Raw genomic sequence first — 17,209 nt, 5'->3', positions numbered from 1 at the left:
GTCAGTGTAGTTAGCCATTACATGCATTCTCCCACAACCACTCATCTTCTTGCAGTTGAGAGAATCCTTGCTTACCTAAAGAGATGTCCAGTCAGAGGCATACTCTTCAAAAATAATGGTCACATGAAGATAGAAGTATACACGGATGCTGATTGGGCGGGGTGTATTGATGACAGGATGTCTACTTCTGGGTATTGTGCTTTTGTAGGGGGCAACCTAGTTTCTTGGAGTAAAAAACAAAGTGTTGTAGCTCGTTCCAGTGCTGAAGTAGAATACAGATCTATGGCACATGGTATGGCTGAAGTATTATGGTTGAAGTCCTTGTTTGAGGAACTGTGAATTACTTATGAGAAACCCTTGATGCTATATTGTGATAATTAGGCTGCTATCAACATTGCCCACAATCCATTACAGCATGACAAAACTAAACATATTGAGGTGGATCAACATTTTATCAAAGAGAGAGTTGCCTCCCAAGAAGTGTCTTCCATATATTGCCTCCGATATGCAACTTGTTGATCTCTTCACCAAGGTAGTTACAAAAGCTAAGTTGGAAACAGATTTACACAAATTGGGAATGATAAACATCTATTCCCATCTTGAGGGGGAGTGTAGAGATGCAGAGAAATAACTTGTGCTGTTAGTTATTTATTGTGGTCCCCACTGCTGCTGTTAGTTGGTTTTATATTTGTTGTTAGGCTGTTGTTAGGATGCAAAGTTAGTTTATTAGTTATTTTTTGTTATTTGCCTATGTAAGCAGTAGGGACTTAAATGTAATTATCATCTTTTAATGTTATTATAAATAGATGAGTGGAGCGGCAGATATAGCTAATCACTCTTTCCCTCTTCTTTCTTCCTCTTTCTTCTTCCCTCTTCGCCAGTTCTCTTTCTTTTAAATCTGCATCAAGAATTGGACTGATCACAGTCCAGAATTGTCTAGTCATGTGATAGATTAGATGATGCTAAAACATACTAATTGTTAGCATCTGAGTGTTTCCATGTGTTTGAGGGTAGGTGAGCAGCTTGTGACGAGTGTCACCTCTGTTTATTAAGTAAACCTATGGAGCAATTTCTTGCTAAGATAGGTAACAAAAGACAATAAATTAATGACAAGCATGGTAACGTTAAGTATTAAAAGGAAAAGCTACCTCCAACCAAGGGTAAGATCTTGTAAGCTCATAGGTTGCAAAGCCACCATGTCCATTCTGCAGCATTACCAAAACAAGGAAATATCAGTGAAATAATTACATGTTTTTACCTCAAAAAAATGACTGGAAGCTCAAGAAAGTGACATGACATGAGGGAGGTAAGAGAGAATGCAGGAAAAAAATAGAGCAAATTAACAGAATTTCCACTATAATATATGTATATGTACAGTTGTAAACATGCACTTAAATCCTATTAGTAGAAGAAAAGAGGAGAAATAAGGAAGAAGAAGAGAAGAGAAAGGTTTGGAGAGTTCTAAATCTGTTTGGTGGTGCCAGCTTATATTATTATATATAGGGTGACCATAATAAAAAGGGAAAAGACCCTTATGCCCCTATTGTAATCAAAGTACATAAACAATGATAAAAAAACTATTTTAACCAGACCAAACAGACCCTAACTAAGAAGAATAAAAGCATAAAATGTAAAGTAACATTCCAACACTCCCCCTCAAGTTAGGACATAGATGTCAATCATGCTCAACTTGTCACACCAATTATTATGCCACACATGATGAAGGCCTTTGGTGAAGATGTCTGCAAGTTGTTCTTCTGAACTGACATATGGAGTTCACACTTCTCCATTCACAAGTTTTTCTCTAATAAAATGCTTATCCACTTCAATATGTTTTGTTCTATCACGGAGGACTGGGTTAGCAACAATGTTGATAGTAGCTTTATTGTCACAATAGAGTGACATAGGTTGTTAACTGCAAAACCCAATTCACCTAACAAGTTTTTTATCCATATGATTTCAGCAACTCCATGAGACATAGTTTTGTATTTTGCTTCAGCACTAGACCTAGCCACCACACTTTGCTTCTTGCTTCTCTAGGTGACTAAGTTTCCTCCCACAAAGGTACAATACCCATTCGTAGACTTTCTATCATCGATTGCTCCTGCCCAATCAACATTTGTATACACTTCAACCTTCAAATGCCCATTTCTGGAATAGGCAATATTAGGCCTGGTCATAGACAAATATAAAAGTCTCCCTACAAGTCTCTGGAACTTCTTCACATCTTTCAAAAACTCCCCATGATTGTCTCCCAGCTGATGGTTGGGTTCAATGAGTGAATCAATTGGCTTCACCCCTAACTTGCCTACATCCTCTAATAGATCTAGTACATATTTTCTTTGGGTCCTTTTGAGAGCGGGCGACTTCAATCCCAAGGAAATAACATAAGGGGCCTAGATCTTTCACCTTGAATTGAGTGGCTAAGAATTTCTTCAGCTTATGTATTTCACTCTTCCAGTCTCTTGTGATCTAGGTCATCAACATACACAATTAAAGCTGCAATTTTCCCTTCACCTTTCTTCACAAATAGATATGATCTGGCTGGCATTGTTTGAACCCCATATGCTGTACAACTAAGTGAAACTTACTAAACCAGGCCCGAGGAGATTGTTTCAACCCATATAATGATTTTTTTTAACCTGCACACCTTCTACTCACTACCTTTGACACAGAAACCTAGAGGTTGAGTCATGTACACCTCCTCCTCTAGGTCACCATTCAAGAATGCATTTTTAATATCCAACTAGTGAAGTTCCCAATCAAGATTAGCTGCCAATGAAAGGAGGATTCTAATAGAATTCATCTTGGCTACTGGAGCAAAGGTCTTTGCATAGTCTACTCCATATACCTGTGTAAATCCTTTGGCCACCAATTTGGCTTTGTACCTTTCTACCATACCATCAACCCTATGCTTCACTGTGAACACCCACTTGCATAGTCGACATGTAAGGCATTAATTTCTTCCTTCATTGCATATATTCATTCAGGTTTGGATAAAGTTTCTGCCACATTCTTAAGAACAGAAACACCGTCAACGAAGGAAAGGAACACACGATATGAAGGTGAAATCAAGGTTCAAAGTATTGACACGTATTGGCCCGTATTGGCCGATATGTATCGTGCTGATGGCTTCCCGATACACCCCTACAAGGGTTGTATCGGGTCAAACCATGATTTAGAGGGTAGCCAGGACTTAAACTAAACCCTCTGAACCGGTTTTGAAAAAATAAATAAATAAAACAATAAAAAAAAAGCACTGATACATGTCGATACGCCCTACCGGCGTATTGGCCTGTGTCGATACTTTGAACCTTGGGTGAAATATGATCATAGGACACAAAGTGAGAGATAGGATGATTAGTAGTACAAAATCTAACACCCTTTCTCTTAGCAATAGGAACATCAGGATCATTAATAACAAGGGGATCAATATCAAGAGGTTCAGGCATATCAATGGGAACAAGTGTACCTAGCTGATGAGGAGGATCTGCCTCTAGAGAGTTTGATGATGTTGGTTGCATAGTTTCAAGTTCCACGGCTCATGAACTCCGTTGGCTCTTATGGTGGCGGAGAAATATACGAAATGGAGGAGGATCAAGAAGAGGAGGTAATTGAGTCTGAGCCTGGGTGTGTTTCTCCTCCTCAACCCTACTCCCCCCTGAGGAGAAACCGAAAAAAAATGTTGACTCTCAAAGAAGGATACATCCATGGAGACATAGTACTTGCGTGAGGCAAGATCATAGCAACGGTAACCCTTTTGAGATAAAGGGTAGCCAAGAAAAACACAAAGAATGGCACAAGGACCAAACTTACCGAGAGTAGGGGACAAGTCATGAACAAAGCAACAACACCCAAAGATACGCATTGGAATAGGGGACTGAGGAGCCATAGAAAACAAAAGTTGATGTAGGGCCTTATACTCTAGTAACTGAGATGCATACGATTGATGATATATGCAGCACACATAACAGCATCCATCCAAAAACATTTTGAAACATTCATATGGAGTAATAAACCACGAGCTACTTCGAGAAGATAACGATTTTTCCTTTCAACGACACCGTTTTGCTAGTGTCCTAGCACAAGAGCTCCGATGAAGAGATCCACACAAAGCAAAGAACTCTATGAGATCACTATGGAAGTAAAAATATGAATCTCAATTTGGAATTGAGTAAAAATCATGCATTGAAAATCTTTCACCATCTTTGGCACTTCATCTCTAGATCGCATAGGATAAACCCATGTATATCTAGAGTAGTCACCAATCAAAGTAATGAAATACTTATATCTAGTCTCAAAAAGTAGAGTAACAGGGCCCCAAACATCAAAATAGACAATATGAAAAAGAAATTTAGATCTTTTATTTCTTAAAGGAAAAGAATTTCTACAATGTTTGCTCAATTACATGTTTGACACTGTAACTCACTAACTAACAAAGACTTAAATAACTCAGGAAACATAAGTTTTAAAGACTCAAACGAAATATGACCAAGACAACTATGCCATAATTAGGCATGACATCTCACTAGATGAACTTAAGGACTCTATAGCCACAAGATCGGCTTTATTCTCCAACATGTAGAGACCATCCACTATGCTTCCTCTACCAATCGTCTTCCCCGAGGCCAAATCCTGAAACACATGAAGGAAAGGTCACTGAACAATTCAATGAGTGAGTAATACTATTAATGGAAAGTAAATTGATAGGTAATTTAGGAACATGCAACAGATTAGAGAGGGTAAGACCGAAGGGAAGGGAGATGGTTCCTTGACCAACTATGGTGGAGAATGATCCATCAGTTGTTCTCACCTTATCTCTCCCGGAGATGAGGTTATATGCCTGAAATAAAGTTGACTTACCAGTCATGTGGTTTGAGGCTCCAGAATCAATTATCCAAGGGGAATTAGATGTATGAGATGACACATGGAAAGTAGTGGCAGTGTTACCCATTTGGTGAAGTGTCCTACCATATAATTCCAAGTGGTCATGAAAAGAGTTGATAATCTCTTCCTTGGGGTCAAAACTAGAGTGTCGCTCCTGGGGTACCATGGGACTAGTCTCTTGAGATGCCACATTTGTTGAGTCATATTTCTTTTGACTCTGTTGGGTTGGCTTCTTACTCTGATCAAATGCTGGTTTTTTATTCAATTCCTGAACCCATTTAGGCTTGCCATGGAGTTCCAAACATGTGTCTCTAGTGTGTCTGGACTTCTAACAATGAGGAGTGCACCAAAGCTTGTCTTTGTTATCCACTCTCTACTATGAATCACCCTTCTTAAAGGAACCTGTGACATTTGAATTTGTACCTCCTCGAACTGCTAGTGCAACCGGCTCCCCCTCTGTACAAATCATCACACTTCTACTCTCTTCAGACTGAACTAAGGCATAAACTTCCTGAACTAAAAGGTAAGTTCTTACTTCCTAAGATTTGTACCCTCATGGACTCATATGTAGGATTCAGCCCCAAAAGAAAAGCAAATACTTGTTGTTGGAAGGCAAGTGATTTGTAGGCCTTTGCATCTTCATCACACTTCCAATTCATATTTTGACAATGATCCAGTTCCTTCCATATTGATGTCAGATCTAAGTAGTACACTGAGAGACACTTCTCCCCCTACTTGCAAGTGGAGGATTCAGCTTGTAATTGGTATATCTTTGCATAGTGCCTCTGCTCTGAATATGTAGGTTTCACTTGTTCTCATCATAGTTTTCAAGGTGCCAAGGCGAGGCTAGGCGACTGGGGGGCGCCTTGTTGCCTAGTCGCCTAGGCAATGGATTTTTTTATGTTAAAAACATAGATCCTAAGGTAGTTCCCTAGGTACCATAACCATATTTCTTTAATAATTATTCATGATTTTCATAAGTATAAATTTCATATTAAAGTATAGAAAATCAACATATTCATGAGAAGAAAAGGAAGAAGGAAAATAAAATTCAAAAAAATAGGGGCTGAACCCTTATTTTTGTTATAGGAAAAGAAGGAAATAAAAAGTATTGATAGTAGTAGTAGTAGTAGTAGAAGAAGAAGAAGAAGAAGAAGAATATATGGAAGAGGAAAATGTGCTGATTAGATAAAATTTTTAGTTCTTCCTTACTTATTGGTGCAGGTTTTTAAGTCTTTGAGGTTTCAATACAGCATTTAGCAATGTTTGTGTTGATTAAACCCTAATAAGTAATAAAATAATAAAAAGAAATTAGTATACAAACACACAAAATGATTATTTTAGTTTAATAATGTCTATTCTATAATTATAATCTCAAAAAAGAATGAATAAAAAAGTATTTTATAGTAGGAAGTAGAAAATTGTTAGGCGATTAGGAGAGGCGAGCCTCAAAGGGCATCTTGTTGCCTAGGCGTCACGTTGACAACTATGGTTCCCATATTTCACAAGCTGTTCCAGCCCGCATAAACGTCTTCCTTACTTGTGGCAGCATGGAAACCAAGAGATATGACATCACCATACTATTTTCTTGGTCCCCACCTGTCATGTTCGGCACTTCCAATCTTTGGTTCCTTCACTTTACCATTAATATACCTTATTTTCTCACTAGAAGTAATGTAAAGTTTAATTCCCCTAAACCATTCAAGGTAGTTTAGTCTATCAAAGGGAATTATAGCCATGGGGAAATTCATATCCACCCCCCCCCCCCACTCATTCCATTTTGACCTCCTGAAATGCCAAAAGTTGCAGAATTCTCAAAGGACATGATTCAAGCACGTTTCAGTTTCAACACACACCTTACGATCTATCCTGATTCCTGACACCCAAAAAGGTCTTAAAAACACATTAGAGATGCAGTCCACATGCACACACTCTGGTCTGGACACAATCTGAACAAAGACCAGCCCCAATTCTCCAAAAGCAAAATATTTTTTAGGTTGATTTCAGCACTGCACAGGTTTAACAGTTGAATCACAGTCACAGTCTACCAATTTTCCAGTCATCTAAACACACCAACTACTAGGAGAGATCATAAAACAGTTGAGTCACACCAAAACAAGGTAAAAACAGGTCATTTGTGACTTACAAGTATCCCATTTTCAGGTACAGGATCACACAATCCACAGAAAAAAGGCCTGAACTTCACAATTCCTCTGACAGCATTAAGCAGTTTTGTTTCATAGGGTTTTTTTTCTTGGTACACGACCAAGAGAAAAGAAAAAAAAAAAGGTAAAACAACCTTGTACCAGTTGTAGGTCAACTTCTCTGATATCGTTGAAGAAGACAGCAAGATAAAGAAGAAAGAACTTGTTCAATCTGCTCTCAGACCCAGTAGAACTGCTCTAATACCATATTAGCAGAAGAAAAGAGGAGAAATAAGGAAGAAGAGGAGAGAGAGAGAGAGAGAGGAGAGGAGAGAAGGGTTTGGAGGGTTCTAAATCTATCTCGCGGCACCAGCTTATATTATTATATAGGGCGACCATAATTAAAAGGGAAAAGACCCTTATGCCCCTGCTGTAGTCAAAGTACATAAACAATGACAAAAAAGCTATTTTAACCAGACCAAACAGACTCTAACTAAGAAGAATAAAAACATAAAATGTAAAGTAAACATTCCAACAAATACATATTAAATAATTTTTATGCATTTACAATTATGCTGTTAATAATTCATTGCATTCTTATGTACTGGAGCTGAAATCACCTGTAGGGAGAGAATGACATTTACAGCATCATATAACCGCTTTGCATTTAATGGTTCACCAACAATTTCAGGTGGAGATTTTGATAATAAGAGAGCAGCCTGGAAGAGTAGAGAAAATAGATAAGGAAAAGGGTCAGTAAATACAATATTCGTTTTTCTTCATTTTGTTAAATAGTATACCTTCAATCCTTCTGCTGTGCAGTCAGAGATGGGCCATCCATGATCAGCAGTTGAAAAAGGCCATGCACCTTTAGAAATATGACGATACCAGTAACTTAGATCACCAGGGCAGTCTTCTAGAACCTTTAAAGAGAAGGAAAATACTGATAAGACAAGGGGGAAGAAAAGGAAAAATGAGGAGGGTTATGACTGAGATATTAGGAAGTGCTGTCTGGAGAAGAAATGCACATAAAACCTGTGAATTTTTAATGTATTCATGTGCTTTTTTAAGGGTTGGACCATATTCTTCTATAAGGCTAGATGAGATAATTGCTTGAACAGCAAAAGCGGTGTCCCATAATTGACTTCCATTGTAACCCTGTTTTATAATAGACATAGCAGTCAGAAACTAGAATCTTGATATTCTCTAAAAAAGCAACAGTACATGGTTATAGATTCCAAAGGCTTTGAATTTCAGCCATCCTAGAAGGAATGGGCACTCCTAAATAAGTCATGCCTACACCTGCATTTTCATTCCGTCCTCAGCAAGCCATAAATAATCATAGATTCTCAGGAGGTGCAATTTGAATGCCTCTGAGTTTGGATCTTCCACCCAGCAGCAAAGCATATTTAGCACCTGCATATTGCAGGATATGGGGAAAAAGCTTAATGTAATAGGACTGTTCATATCAATTTATCAAATAGATGGGAGAAGAAAATATATTCAAGAATTATTGTTTTGCATGCTTAGGAAGAGAAGTGGAGGATCTTCAGAACATATGACGTAATGATTAACAAAATAAATTTATCTAATGCTACTTCTTAAACAAATCAGTTGTAAGGCCAGCTATGCTGTATGGAGAGTGTTGAGTAGTCAAGAAACAACATGTCCAAAATGAATGTGGTAGAAATGTAAATGGTAAGATGGATTTAAAGGAAAATTAAGAAGAACAGGATCAGAAATGAATTCATTTACCAGAACCTAGGAGTAGCTCCAAATGAGGGAAAGTAGACTAAGATGGTTTGGTCGCATAAAGAGAAGACCATCTACGGAAACACTAAGAAGAATGATCTGTAACAAGTTAAAGGGGCTAGAAGAGCTGGGGTGCCAGGGGCAGGCCGAAAAAGATATGGGTTGAAGTAGCCCAAAAATGATTTTAAGAGCTCAAAATTTTTACAGTGGATATAACACTGAACAGAATTGAATGACAAAAGAGGATTCATGTGGCCAACCCCATATGGTTGGGAGTTGGGACAAGGATTAGATGATGATGATTACAACTTCTTAACCAAAGCAATCACATTGTTCAGATAGTAAATGAACAATATATGAATACTCTCATTTAATAAACATAAGTAAACAATAAACAAGCTATGATACCCAAATACCAGTACATAGGTGTCATGTTGTATTGAATACTTCAATTTTTAGTCTGAATTTCAATCTTACACCTTGTTGTGCCCCAACTGTATCTGTGTAATAATGCAAAGAAATACAGCATAAGTAGCTTTCCATGCATACCTTGTTTACAGGTCCTATACATACATATCGTGTATTATCATCTTCATAGTGTATATGTTGAATTGCAGTCAGAAGAGCCTTCTCTCTCAACCTTTTTCCTGGCCAACACTTGAGAATGGGCTCAACAACCTTGTGAAGAGATGCCCATAGAATGTCTTGTACTAGTGGATGTGGGTAGTACAGATCCTCCTGCAACATTAATGTAATGAACCCTTATGTATAAACAAAAAGAAATCAAGAATCATGAAACAAACGTGAAATTAATTCTTATGAGGAAACATATGATATCAATAACTATAAAAGAGTGTGTAAGGTCTAGGGACAGAGGACCTGTTGACAGGGGGCCCCATAATTTTCTACCTGTCCCATGTTACAGTAATCAGGAAAAAGCATTAAATGAAAACATTGGGTATGCTCAAATCAACATAATGTGATCTACAACCATCTGATTTCAGCTAGGGATGCAAACAGATCGGATCAGATCAGATTTGAATCATGGTATATCCGAATCCAGTCAGATACTATGAAGAGCAGATCCAATCCGGTCCAATCCGATCTCACAAACAGGGATTTGAATTCGAATCCGATGATGAAGTCAGATATTCGGATCTGATCCGATCCGATTAATTTTTTTAAAAATTAATAAATTATTAAAAGAAAAATAAAATATAACAATTTAAATAAAGAAAAACAAAAAAATACAAGTACCTTTTCAAATATTTTCATCATATATATACATGTTTTTTATAAAAAAATAAATAATATAACAAATTTACAAAAATGCAATATAAATAATATATTTATAAATAAATAACATATATATCGGATCAATAGGGGTGATCCAAATTCGATCCGCTTTCTGATCAGATCCTATTATCTGATCCGATCCAAAGATCCAAAATGGGGATATCCGAGTCCAACAAAATGAATTCAAACTTCAGGTTGGATCAGATCACAATCTGATCCATTTGCACCCCTAATTACAGCATCATTGTTCAGATTCCTTTTAAGTTTGAGAGTAACTTATCTCCATTTTACAATCAAAATGAGTAAAATTTGAAAGTTATAATCTTCTCTTCATGCCAATTTTTGGCCCAAGTGTTCTACCAGGTAGAATCCATCCATAGTAGGCCTGAAACATGAAACAGGGGCCAGGACCCAGTCATGGAGCCAGACCCATATATGGGTCCTATGTTCCCAAGCCCAAATTTTGGTCTTTCCTCAAAGTATATCAAACCATCAAAAGAGAATGAATATTATTTTAGATTGCAAATAGAATTTTAAAAACATTCATGTAATTATGTATAATTGTAGCTGTTTAAAGGTGTTAAAGTGATTGCCTAGCCAACAAGGCATCCACCAAGATAATATTTTTATGTAAAATACCTATATCAGCTGTTTTCATAGTTTTTTCTGAAGCTGCAAGTGGCAAACATTGAGAAAAAACTAACATGAAATCAAACATTATAAGAAATAAATGATAATTTGGAGGATTGGGATAACGTAAATAACTTGGATGAAGATTAAGTTGGTTGGGAGTGTCCAGCATCAAGATAGGTCGAGAGGAGATGGATGGGAATGAAGTACTTGTGGACAAGTTTTGTTAGTTAGGGAAATTGTGTTCCTATTGGAGATTGAGATAAGGCATAAATTGGAAGGGTACATTCACTGAACAGGAGGATGTAAGAATAGTGTTGACAAGAAAAAGGCAATATGTTATTTGTAATTTTGTACATGGGCTGCTAGTTAGGCACCTAATTAAAGGAACCTTTGTAATTTTATCATTTAAGATAAAAAAGTTAATGAAAGAAGGGTATGAAATGAGTGACAGAATTCTGACACCCTTTTATCTCTTCTTCTTTCTCCTTCCTTCATCTTTTCTATTATTTTCCAACTAACTTTTTGCAAATATTTCACAACTAAAAGGACAGGAGGAGGTAGAACAGGAACACAAAGCATTTCAATAAGTTTCATTTCTTTATTATTTATAATGAATTTCAAGGAGATGTTGAGGAAGAGGGAACTCGAAAGGATATTTTAATGATTCTTGACAGTAAGGCCGACTAGAAATAAGAGAGAAAGAGAAGAGAAGAAGAGAGAAGATAGAAGAGAAGAGGAGAGATTGGCGACAATAGAATAGTGCTGGCAGCGCCAGCTTCTATTAATCTTTATAGGGCGTCTAAAATAAAAGGGAAAAAGACCCTTGTGCCCCTGCTGTAAGTGAAGTACAATAACTGAAAATAAAAAGGCTTTAAATCAACCAAACAGACCCTAACAAGACAGAAAATAATAAACAAGACATAAAATAAACTATTTCAGCACTCCCCCTCAAGTCGGAGCATAGATGTCAATCATGCCCAACCCCAACATGTCACACAAAACATTATGCCGCACATGTTGAAGACCCTTGGTAAAGATGTCTGCGAGTTGTTCCTCTAAGCTGACATATGGAGTGCACACTTCACTCACAAGTTTTTCTCTAATAAAATGCTTGTCCACTTCAATGTGTTTCATCCGTCCTATCATGGAGGACTGGATTAGCAGCAATGTTGATAGCATCTTTATTGTCGCAATAGAGTGACATAGGGTTGTTAACTGCAAAACCCAGTTCACCTAACAGGTTTCTTATCCACATGATTTCAGCAACTCCATGAGACATAGCTTTGTATTCTGCTTCAACACTGGATCTAGCCACCACACTTTGCTTCTTACTCCTACAGGTGACCAAGTTGCCTCCTACAAAGGTACAATACCCACTGGTAGACTTTCGGTCATCGACTACCCCTGCCCAATCAGCATCAGTATATACTTCCACCTTTAAATGTCCATGTTTCTGGAACAACAAACCAGCTCCTGAAAATTTCTTGAGGTATCTAAGGATTCTCTCTACAGCTTCAAAGTGAGTTGTCCTAGGGTTGTGCATGAACTGACCAAGGACACCCATTGCATAAGCAATATCAGGTCTGGTCATAAACAAATATAAGAGTCTCCCTACAAGTCTAAAACTTCTTCACATCTTTCAAGAACTCCCCCTGTCTGTCTCCTAACTGATGGTTAGGTTCAATTGGTGAGTTAATTGGTTTCACCCCTAACTTGCCTGTATCTTCTAGTAGATCAAATACATATTTCCATTGGGAAATAAAGATGCCCTTTTGAGAGCAGGCAACTTCAATTCCAAGGAAATAATGTAAGGGTCCTAGATCTTTCACCTCAAATTGAGTGGCTAAGAATTTCTTCAGTTTTTGTATTTCGGTCTCCCAATCTCCTGTGATCACTATGTCATCCACATACACAATTAAAGCTGCAATTTTCCCTTCACCTTTCTTCACAAACAGAGTGTGGTCTGACTGGCATTGTTTGAACCCCATCTGTTGAACTGCTAAGTGGAACTTACTAAACCAGGCCCGAGGTGATTGAGTCATGTACACTTCCTCTTCTAAGTCACCATTTGAGAAAGCATTCTTAATGTCTAACTAGTGAAGTTCCCAGTTAAGATTTGCTACCAATGAGAGAAGAATCCTGATAGAGTTCATCTTGGCTATTGAAGCAAATGTCTCTGCATAGTCTATTCCATATACCTGTGTAAAACCTTTTGCCACCAGCCTGGCCTTGTACCTTTCAACAGTTCCATCAGCCTTATGCTTCATTGTGAACACCCACTTGCATCCCACTGGTTCCTTCCCTTCAGGAAGATCCACCAATTCCCAAGTGTCATTTTTGTGCAATAATTTCTTCCTTCATTGCATCTGTCCATTCAGGTTTGGATAAAGCTTCTACCACATTCTTAGGAATAGGGATACTATCAACAGAAGAGAGGAATGCACGATATGAAGCTTCTGCCACATTCCATGTCTTTCATATCGTGTCTAACCTAGGCAAAGCTGGCAATCTCTTCCCACTTTCTCAGCAAGTCATCTAGAGTGAAATCAGTGAATAAACCTGAGGACTTTAACCATTGTTTCGCCCTTAAGTGGATCAAAAAGAAATTTCATTAAAATGAAAAAAGAAGTACATCTCAACATCATTGGTTGTCAAGTTGACACACCAAGAACACATTAGAAATCAAACAAAAAAAGAGTCTTCAATACAAGGTTGTAAATCAAGGGTGCTCCAGAATATTTCCACCAAGTCAGCTTTGGATCTTTTTGAGCTATTCTATTACCAATTTGGAATCTCCTTCAATGATCAAACAGCTAATGTTTAGCTCCTTAGCCCTTTTTACACCTTCCATAACAGCCAAAATTTCAGCTCAGAGTGAGTCCCCTTCCCCAATTGGGCCTGAAAAGATAGCAATAACCCACCTTCTACACCATAAAGTATTTACTAGATGGTTCTATTGAAAGGCTTAATGATAAACTTGTAGCAAAAGTGTTTACTCAAACATATGCTGTTGATTTGGCTAATATTTCTTGTGGCTAAAATTTCATCTGTGAGTTGGCAGATTTGTTGTCTAAAGCTCTAAGTAAACCAAGGCTGGAATTTATTGCTAGCAAGCTGGGATTATATGATGTATACTCTTCAGCTTGAGGGGGAGTTTTGAGAATAGTTGGTAGATGGGACAGAATAGTATGGGCCATGGGTAACTAAGTCTTTTATTACTGTAACTTAAAGAGGGGTGGGTTAGTCACTTTATATTCAATTGCTAAACAAGGGTCCTACTGTAATTTCATCATGATTCTTATGATCCATGAGTTTAATATAAATAATACCCTAGCCAACTGGGAGATCATTCTTTTCTCTCCCAATCAGCAGTGGTGTTTTTACTCTAAACCTGCTGCCACTTTTTCTCTCTATTCTGCACAACCCATTTTTTGCACAAATTATAAATTCACAATTCATGTCAAACTTTTTTCTTAACAGCTCAAGGTTCTTTAGTCACATATTACGAATCTGATAGTCATGTTGATTTTGGTGTTCAGACACATACAAATGGGTTGTTTACCCATTTTAGAGTTCCCATGTAGCATAACTCCAACCTGAACTTTATACAAAAAAGGTAATTACCCAATTTTGGTCCCAGCTAACTGGGGCCTTGGGAGGGGGATTGTATAAGAACCTAAACTTTGACAATTTTTTTAAAACAAATTGGCCATTCTGGGACACAAACCTGCAATTTTATGCTTGTCAACCCAAAATTTTACCATTACACCAAGCATTGGCCCCTACCCAGAGATGTTACAAAAGGCCATTATCTATGAAGCACAATGATGAGCAATCAGGAAATGTGACAAGCATGACTAAGTTGACAATGTTGATATAAAAGTCTATAAAGATATAAAGGGATAATAATATCAGAAATGAATATTGTGAAGGCTAAACGGTTCAGTAAATTAAGATGGTGGCCATGTGCGCAAAGATATCGCACTGTCAAGTTTGATTTGGAACAAGTTGAATGCTCTAGGACAAGGAAAATCTGTAAAGGACATGGCATGAGACAGTGAAAACAGTTTTAAAAGAAATATTCTTTGACAAAATTTATGAACCTATAAAGACTAATATTGTGAAAGATTTATTGGAAGACCAGAAAGAAAGATATAAAAGCATTAAGTTATAAACCCTTGCTTTTGCATGTGCTAGATATTACAAACCTTTGCACATAGATTGCATGCTTGATTCCAATCTACTTCATGATAGGGTACAGTATATAACTCTTTTCTCAAAGATAAAACTGTTGGTGTTATTGGACCAACAAATCTCTTCCCATATAAATATGACATTGGCAAATAAACCATCCGGCAGTGACACCACATTCTTCCTGAATAACATAAAAAGACAAAAAATAAGAAAAAGAAAAAGCATTTAAAACTGGTGCTATAAATTAGATTGTCAGATTCACGTATAGAACTAGAAGCTAGTGACCAATTAAGACACCACGTTTGGTTGCATAATACATGAGCAACATGTCTGTTGAGGACAACACAATGAACGCTGCAATATTTCTTAAAGGAGAAAATTGCCACCACTACCAAACCCAAAGCTTCTGTATATGTGGTGGCAGTTTCTGTATCTAAATGCAATAATCTCAGTTACCCTGTCACATTCCCATTGGATAGGAAGAGTTCGCTCTTTCTAAAATCAGTATCAAACCAACTGATTCAAGCAGTACTTTAAATCATCCAAGGAATGGTTAGTGCTCAACCACAACTAATAGGCAGTGATAAGATTAGTTTATGGTCATGAAAAAAAAAACTCCAGTATTCTTTATTTAGGGACCTTGATGGGATGCTTTAAACACCTATTTGTTTCCAGTAAAGCCATCGGGCAAATTTGCCAAAGGTTTTTGCTCAGAGGTTGCACACATGTGAAATTAATTAACATCATGACATGCTGCAGTACAGGTGAATGACAATGACAATTATTTCCATACATGTGCATAGTGTCAAGAACAGCTTCATCTGCTTTAAGTAATTAAGCTACTGAGATAGAGATGTATTGATGCTTTTATTTTACAGAGTGGGAGATGTATTCATGCTTCTATTTTACAGGAGCTTCCGGGTTCTTAATTCATGATTTACTCTTAGCAGGTAATATTTCCACTTTCCAGTTTTTTTTATTCGTAACTTTGAACTTTATTAAATATGTAAAAGAATGACATATACAAAGTGTAGGGCAGATTAATTAGGCTAGCAGAGCTGCCACCTACCCTTTTCCAGCTGAGTAGATAAATTCAATTGCATTGTTGTCCCCAGTAGAGATTATCCCTATTCACTCTGTCTTGCAAGTAAATCAGCTAAACTACTTGCTGCTTGTGTCCATGGCCGTGCTACTTCCAAATCTCTAGCCATCACAACTTGGCTTGTCTTAAGGTATACTTGTGCTGCCATGTTACATTGAAGTTGTTTTTGAACCATCTTATCACAGATTTGGAGTCTCCTTCAACCTCTGTATTATGCAGAATTAGACTCTTGAAAATCTTTAAACGTTGAAGGACAGCTTGCATTTGAGCTCTTGTGGCTCCCTCTCCTATTGGGCCTGAGTAGAGAGATAAGAAAAAAACTGAACTATCTCCACTTTCCAGTTTCATTTGATGTAAATCATTGCTCTTGTGGCACATTTCTAGTTATTTGGTCTTGCCTGTTTCTTAATAATTACCTTTATTTTTTCCCTCTTTGATTATTATCATGTCAAAATTCACCATTCTAATTAAATCCTTTAGCTTCATAGTTTACTGAACTGACATGATCAACTATCCACTTTTGCAAACTCCTGACCGAGTACAAATATAATTGACATGAAACACATTGTATACTTTGAATTCTCCTTGCTGATTTCTTATGACCAATTCTTGTATTCTCTTTTTTATTTTTTAATGAAATTTTCATTTACCATGAAAAAAAGAAAGTGTATATTAGATATTTAAGCAAAATCTCTGTTTACACTAGATTCAAAGAAATGAAAATTGAATGCAAATCAGAGAAAAATTCACTACACACCTGGATGGAAAGGAAGAAAATAAGGGAGCAGCCATATCTCAGGAGGTAGTGGATTGTTCCCAGACCATTCAAATGCTCCAAGTACCTAATATCATTATAGAGAAAAAATATACATAAATGCCCCAGAATACATGCTAGCATGAACACAACTGCTCAAGACAAATATCACCACCACCACCAACGGCAAGAATAAAAGGTTTAGTTTTTTACAGAGAGCCACATTTTCCCCCATGAAGTTATTGCAGTGACACCACCATGGTCAAGAATCCATTTGCGCCCTTTTTCCATCGCTCCTTCTCCATCATCAGTCCCTTCACCAAGCAACCTCAAAGTAACATAGTTCAGAGCAGTACCAAACATGGTGCTTGGGCCCTCAATGTGTAAACCCCAACCACCATCTTCATTCTACAATTCACAAGTCCCAATGTTTAGAAAGGGTTTTGT

General features: G+C 37.3%; 1 protein-coding gene across 2 annotated transcripts in view; it reads right to left on the bottom strand.

Annotated features, from left to right (window-relative positions):
* The window catches only part of LOC104588379 (cycloartenol synthase 2), a 54,909-nt gene that overhangs the window by 15,843 nt on the left and 21,857 nt on the right, over positions 1 to 17,209 (bottom strand). For both annotated transcript variants that reach the window (XR_016082958.1, XM_010246283.3), the window contains exons 5-13: positions 16,976 to 17,170; positions 16,766 to 16,850; positions 14,921 to 15,087; positions 9,333 to 9,521; positions 8,334 to 8,447; positions 8,067 to 8,189; positions 7,832 to 7,954; positions 7,652 to 7,750; positions 1,149 to 1,205 (exon numbers count right to left, since the gene is read on the bottom strand). Coding sequence is in view for 1 of the 2 variants with exons in the window: in XM_010246283.3 (XP_010244585.1) it covers positions 1,149 to 1,205; positions 7,652 to 7,750; positions 7,832 to 7,954; positions 8,067 to 8,189; positions 8,334 to 8,447; positions 9,333 to 9,521; positions 14,921 to 15,087; positions 16,766 to 16,850; positions 16,976 to 17,170 (1,152 nt within the window). In the remaining variant the exon portion in view is untranslated. The remainder of the gene's footprint in view (positions 1 to 1,148; positions 1,206 to 7,651; positions 7,751 to 7,831; positions 7,955 to 8,066; positions 8,190 to 8,333; positions 8,448 to 9,332; positions 9,522 to 14,920; positions 15,088 to 16,765; positions 16,851 to 16,975; positions 17,171 to 17,209) is intronic.

This window comes from Nelumbo nucifera, chromosome 2 (assembly GCF_055504915.1).
Source record: "Nelumbo nucifera cultivar China Antique chromosome 2, China Antique-T2T, whole genome shotgun sequence".
NCBI lineage: Eukaryota > Viridiplantae > Streptophyta > Magnoliopsida > Proteales > Nelumbonaceae > Nelumbo > Nelumbo nucifera.
This window is presented reverse-complemented; position numbering and strand designations above follow the sequence as displayed.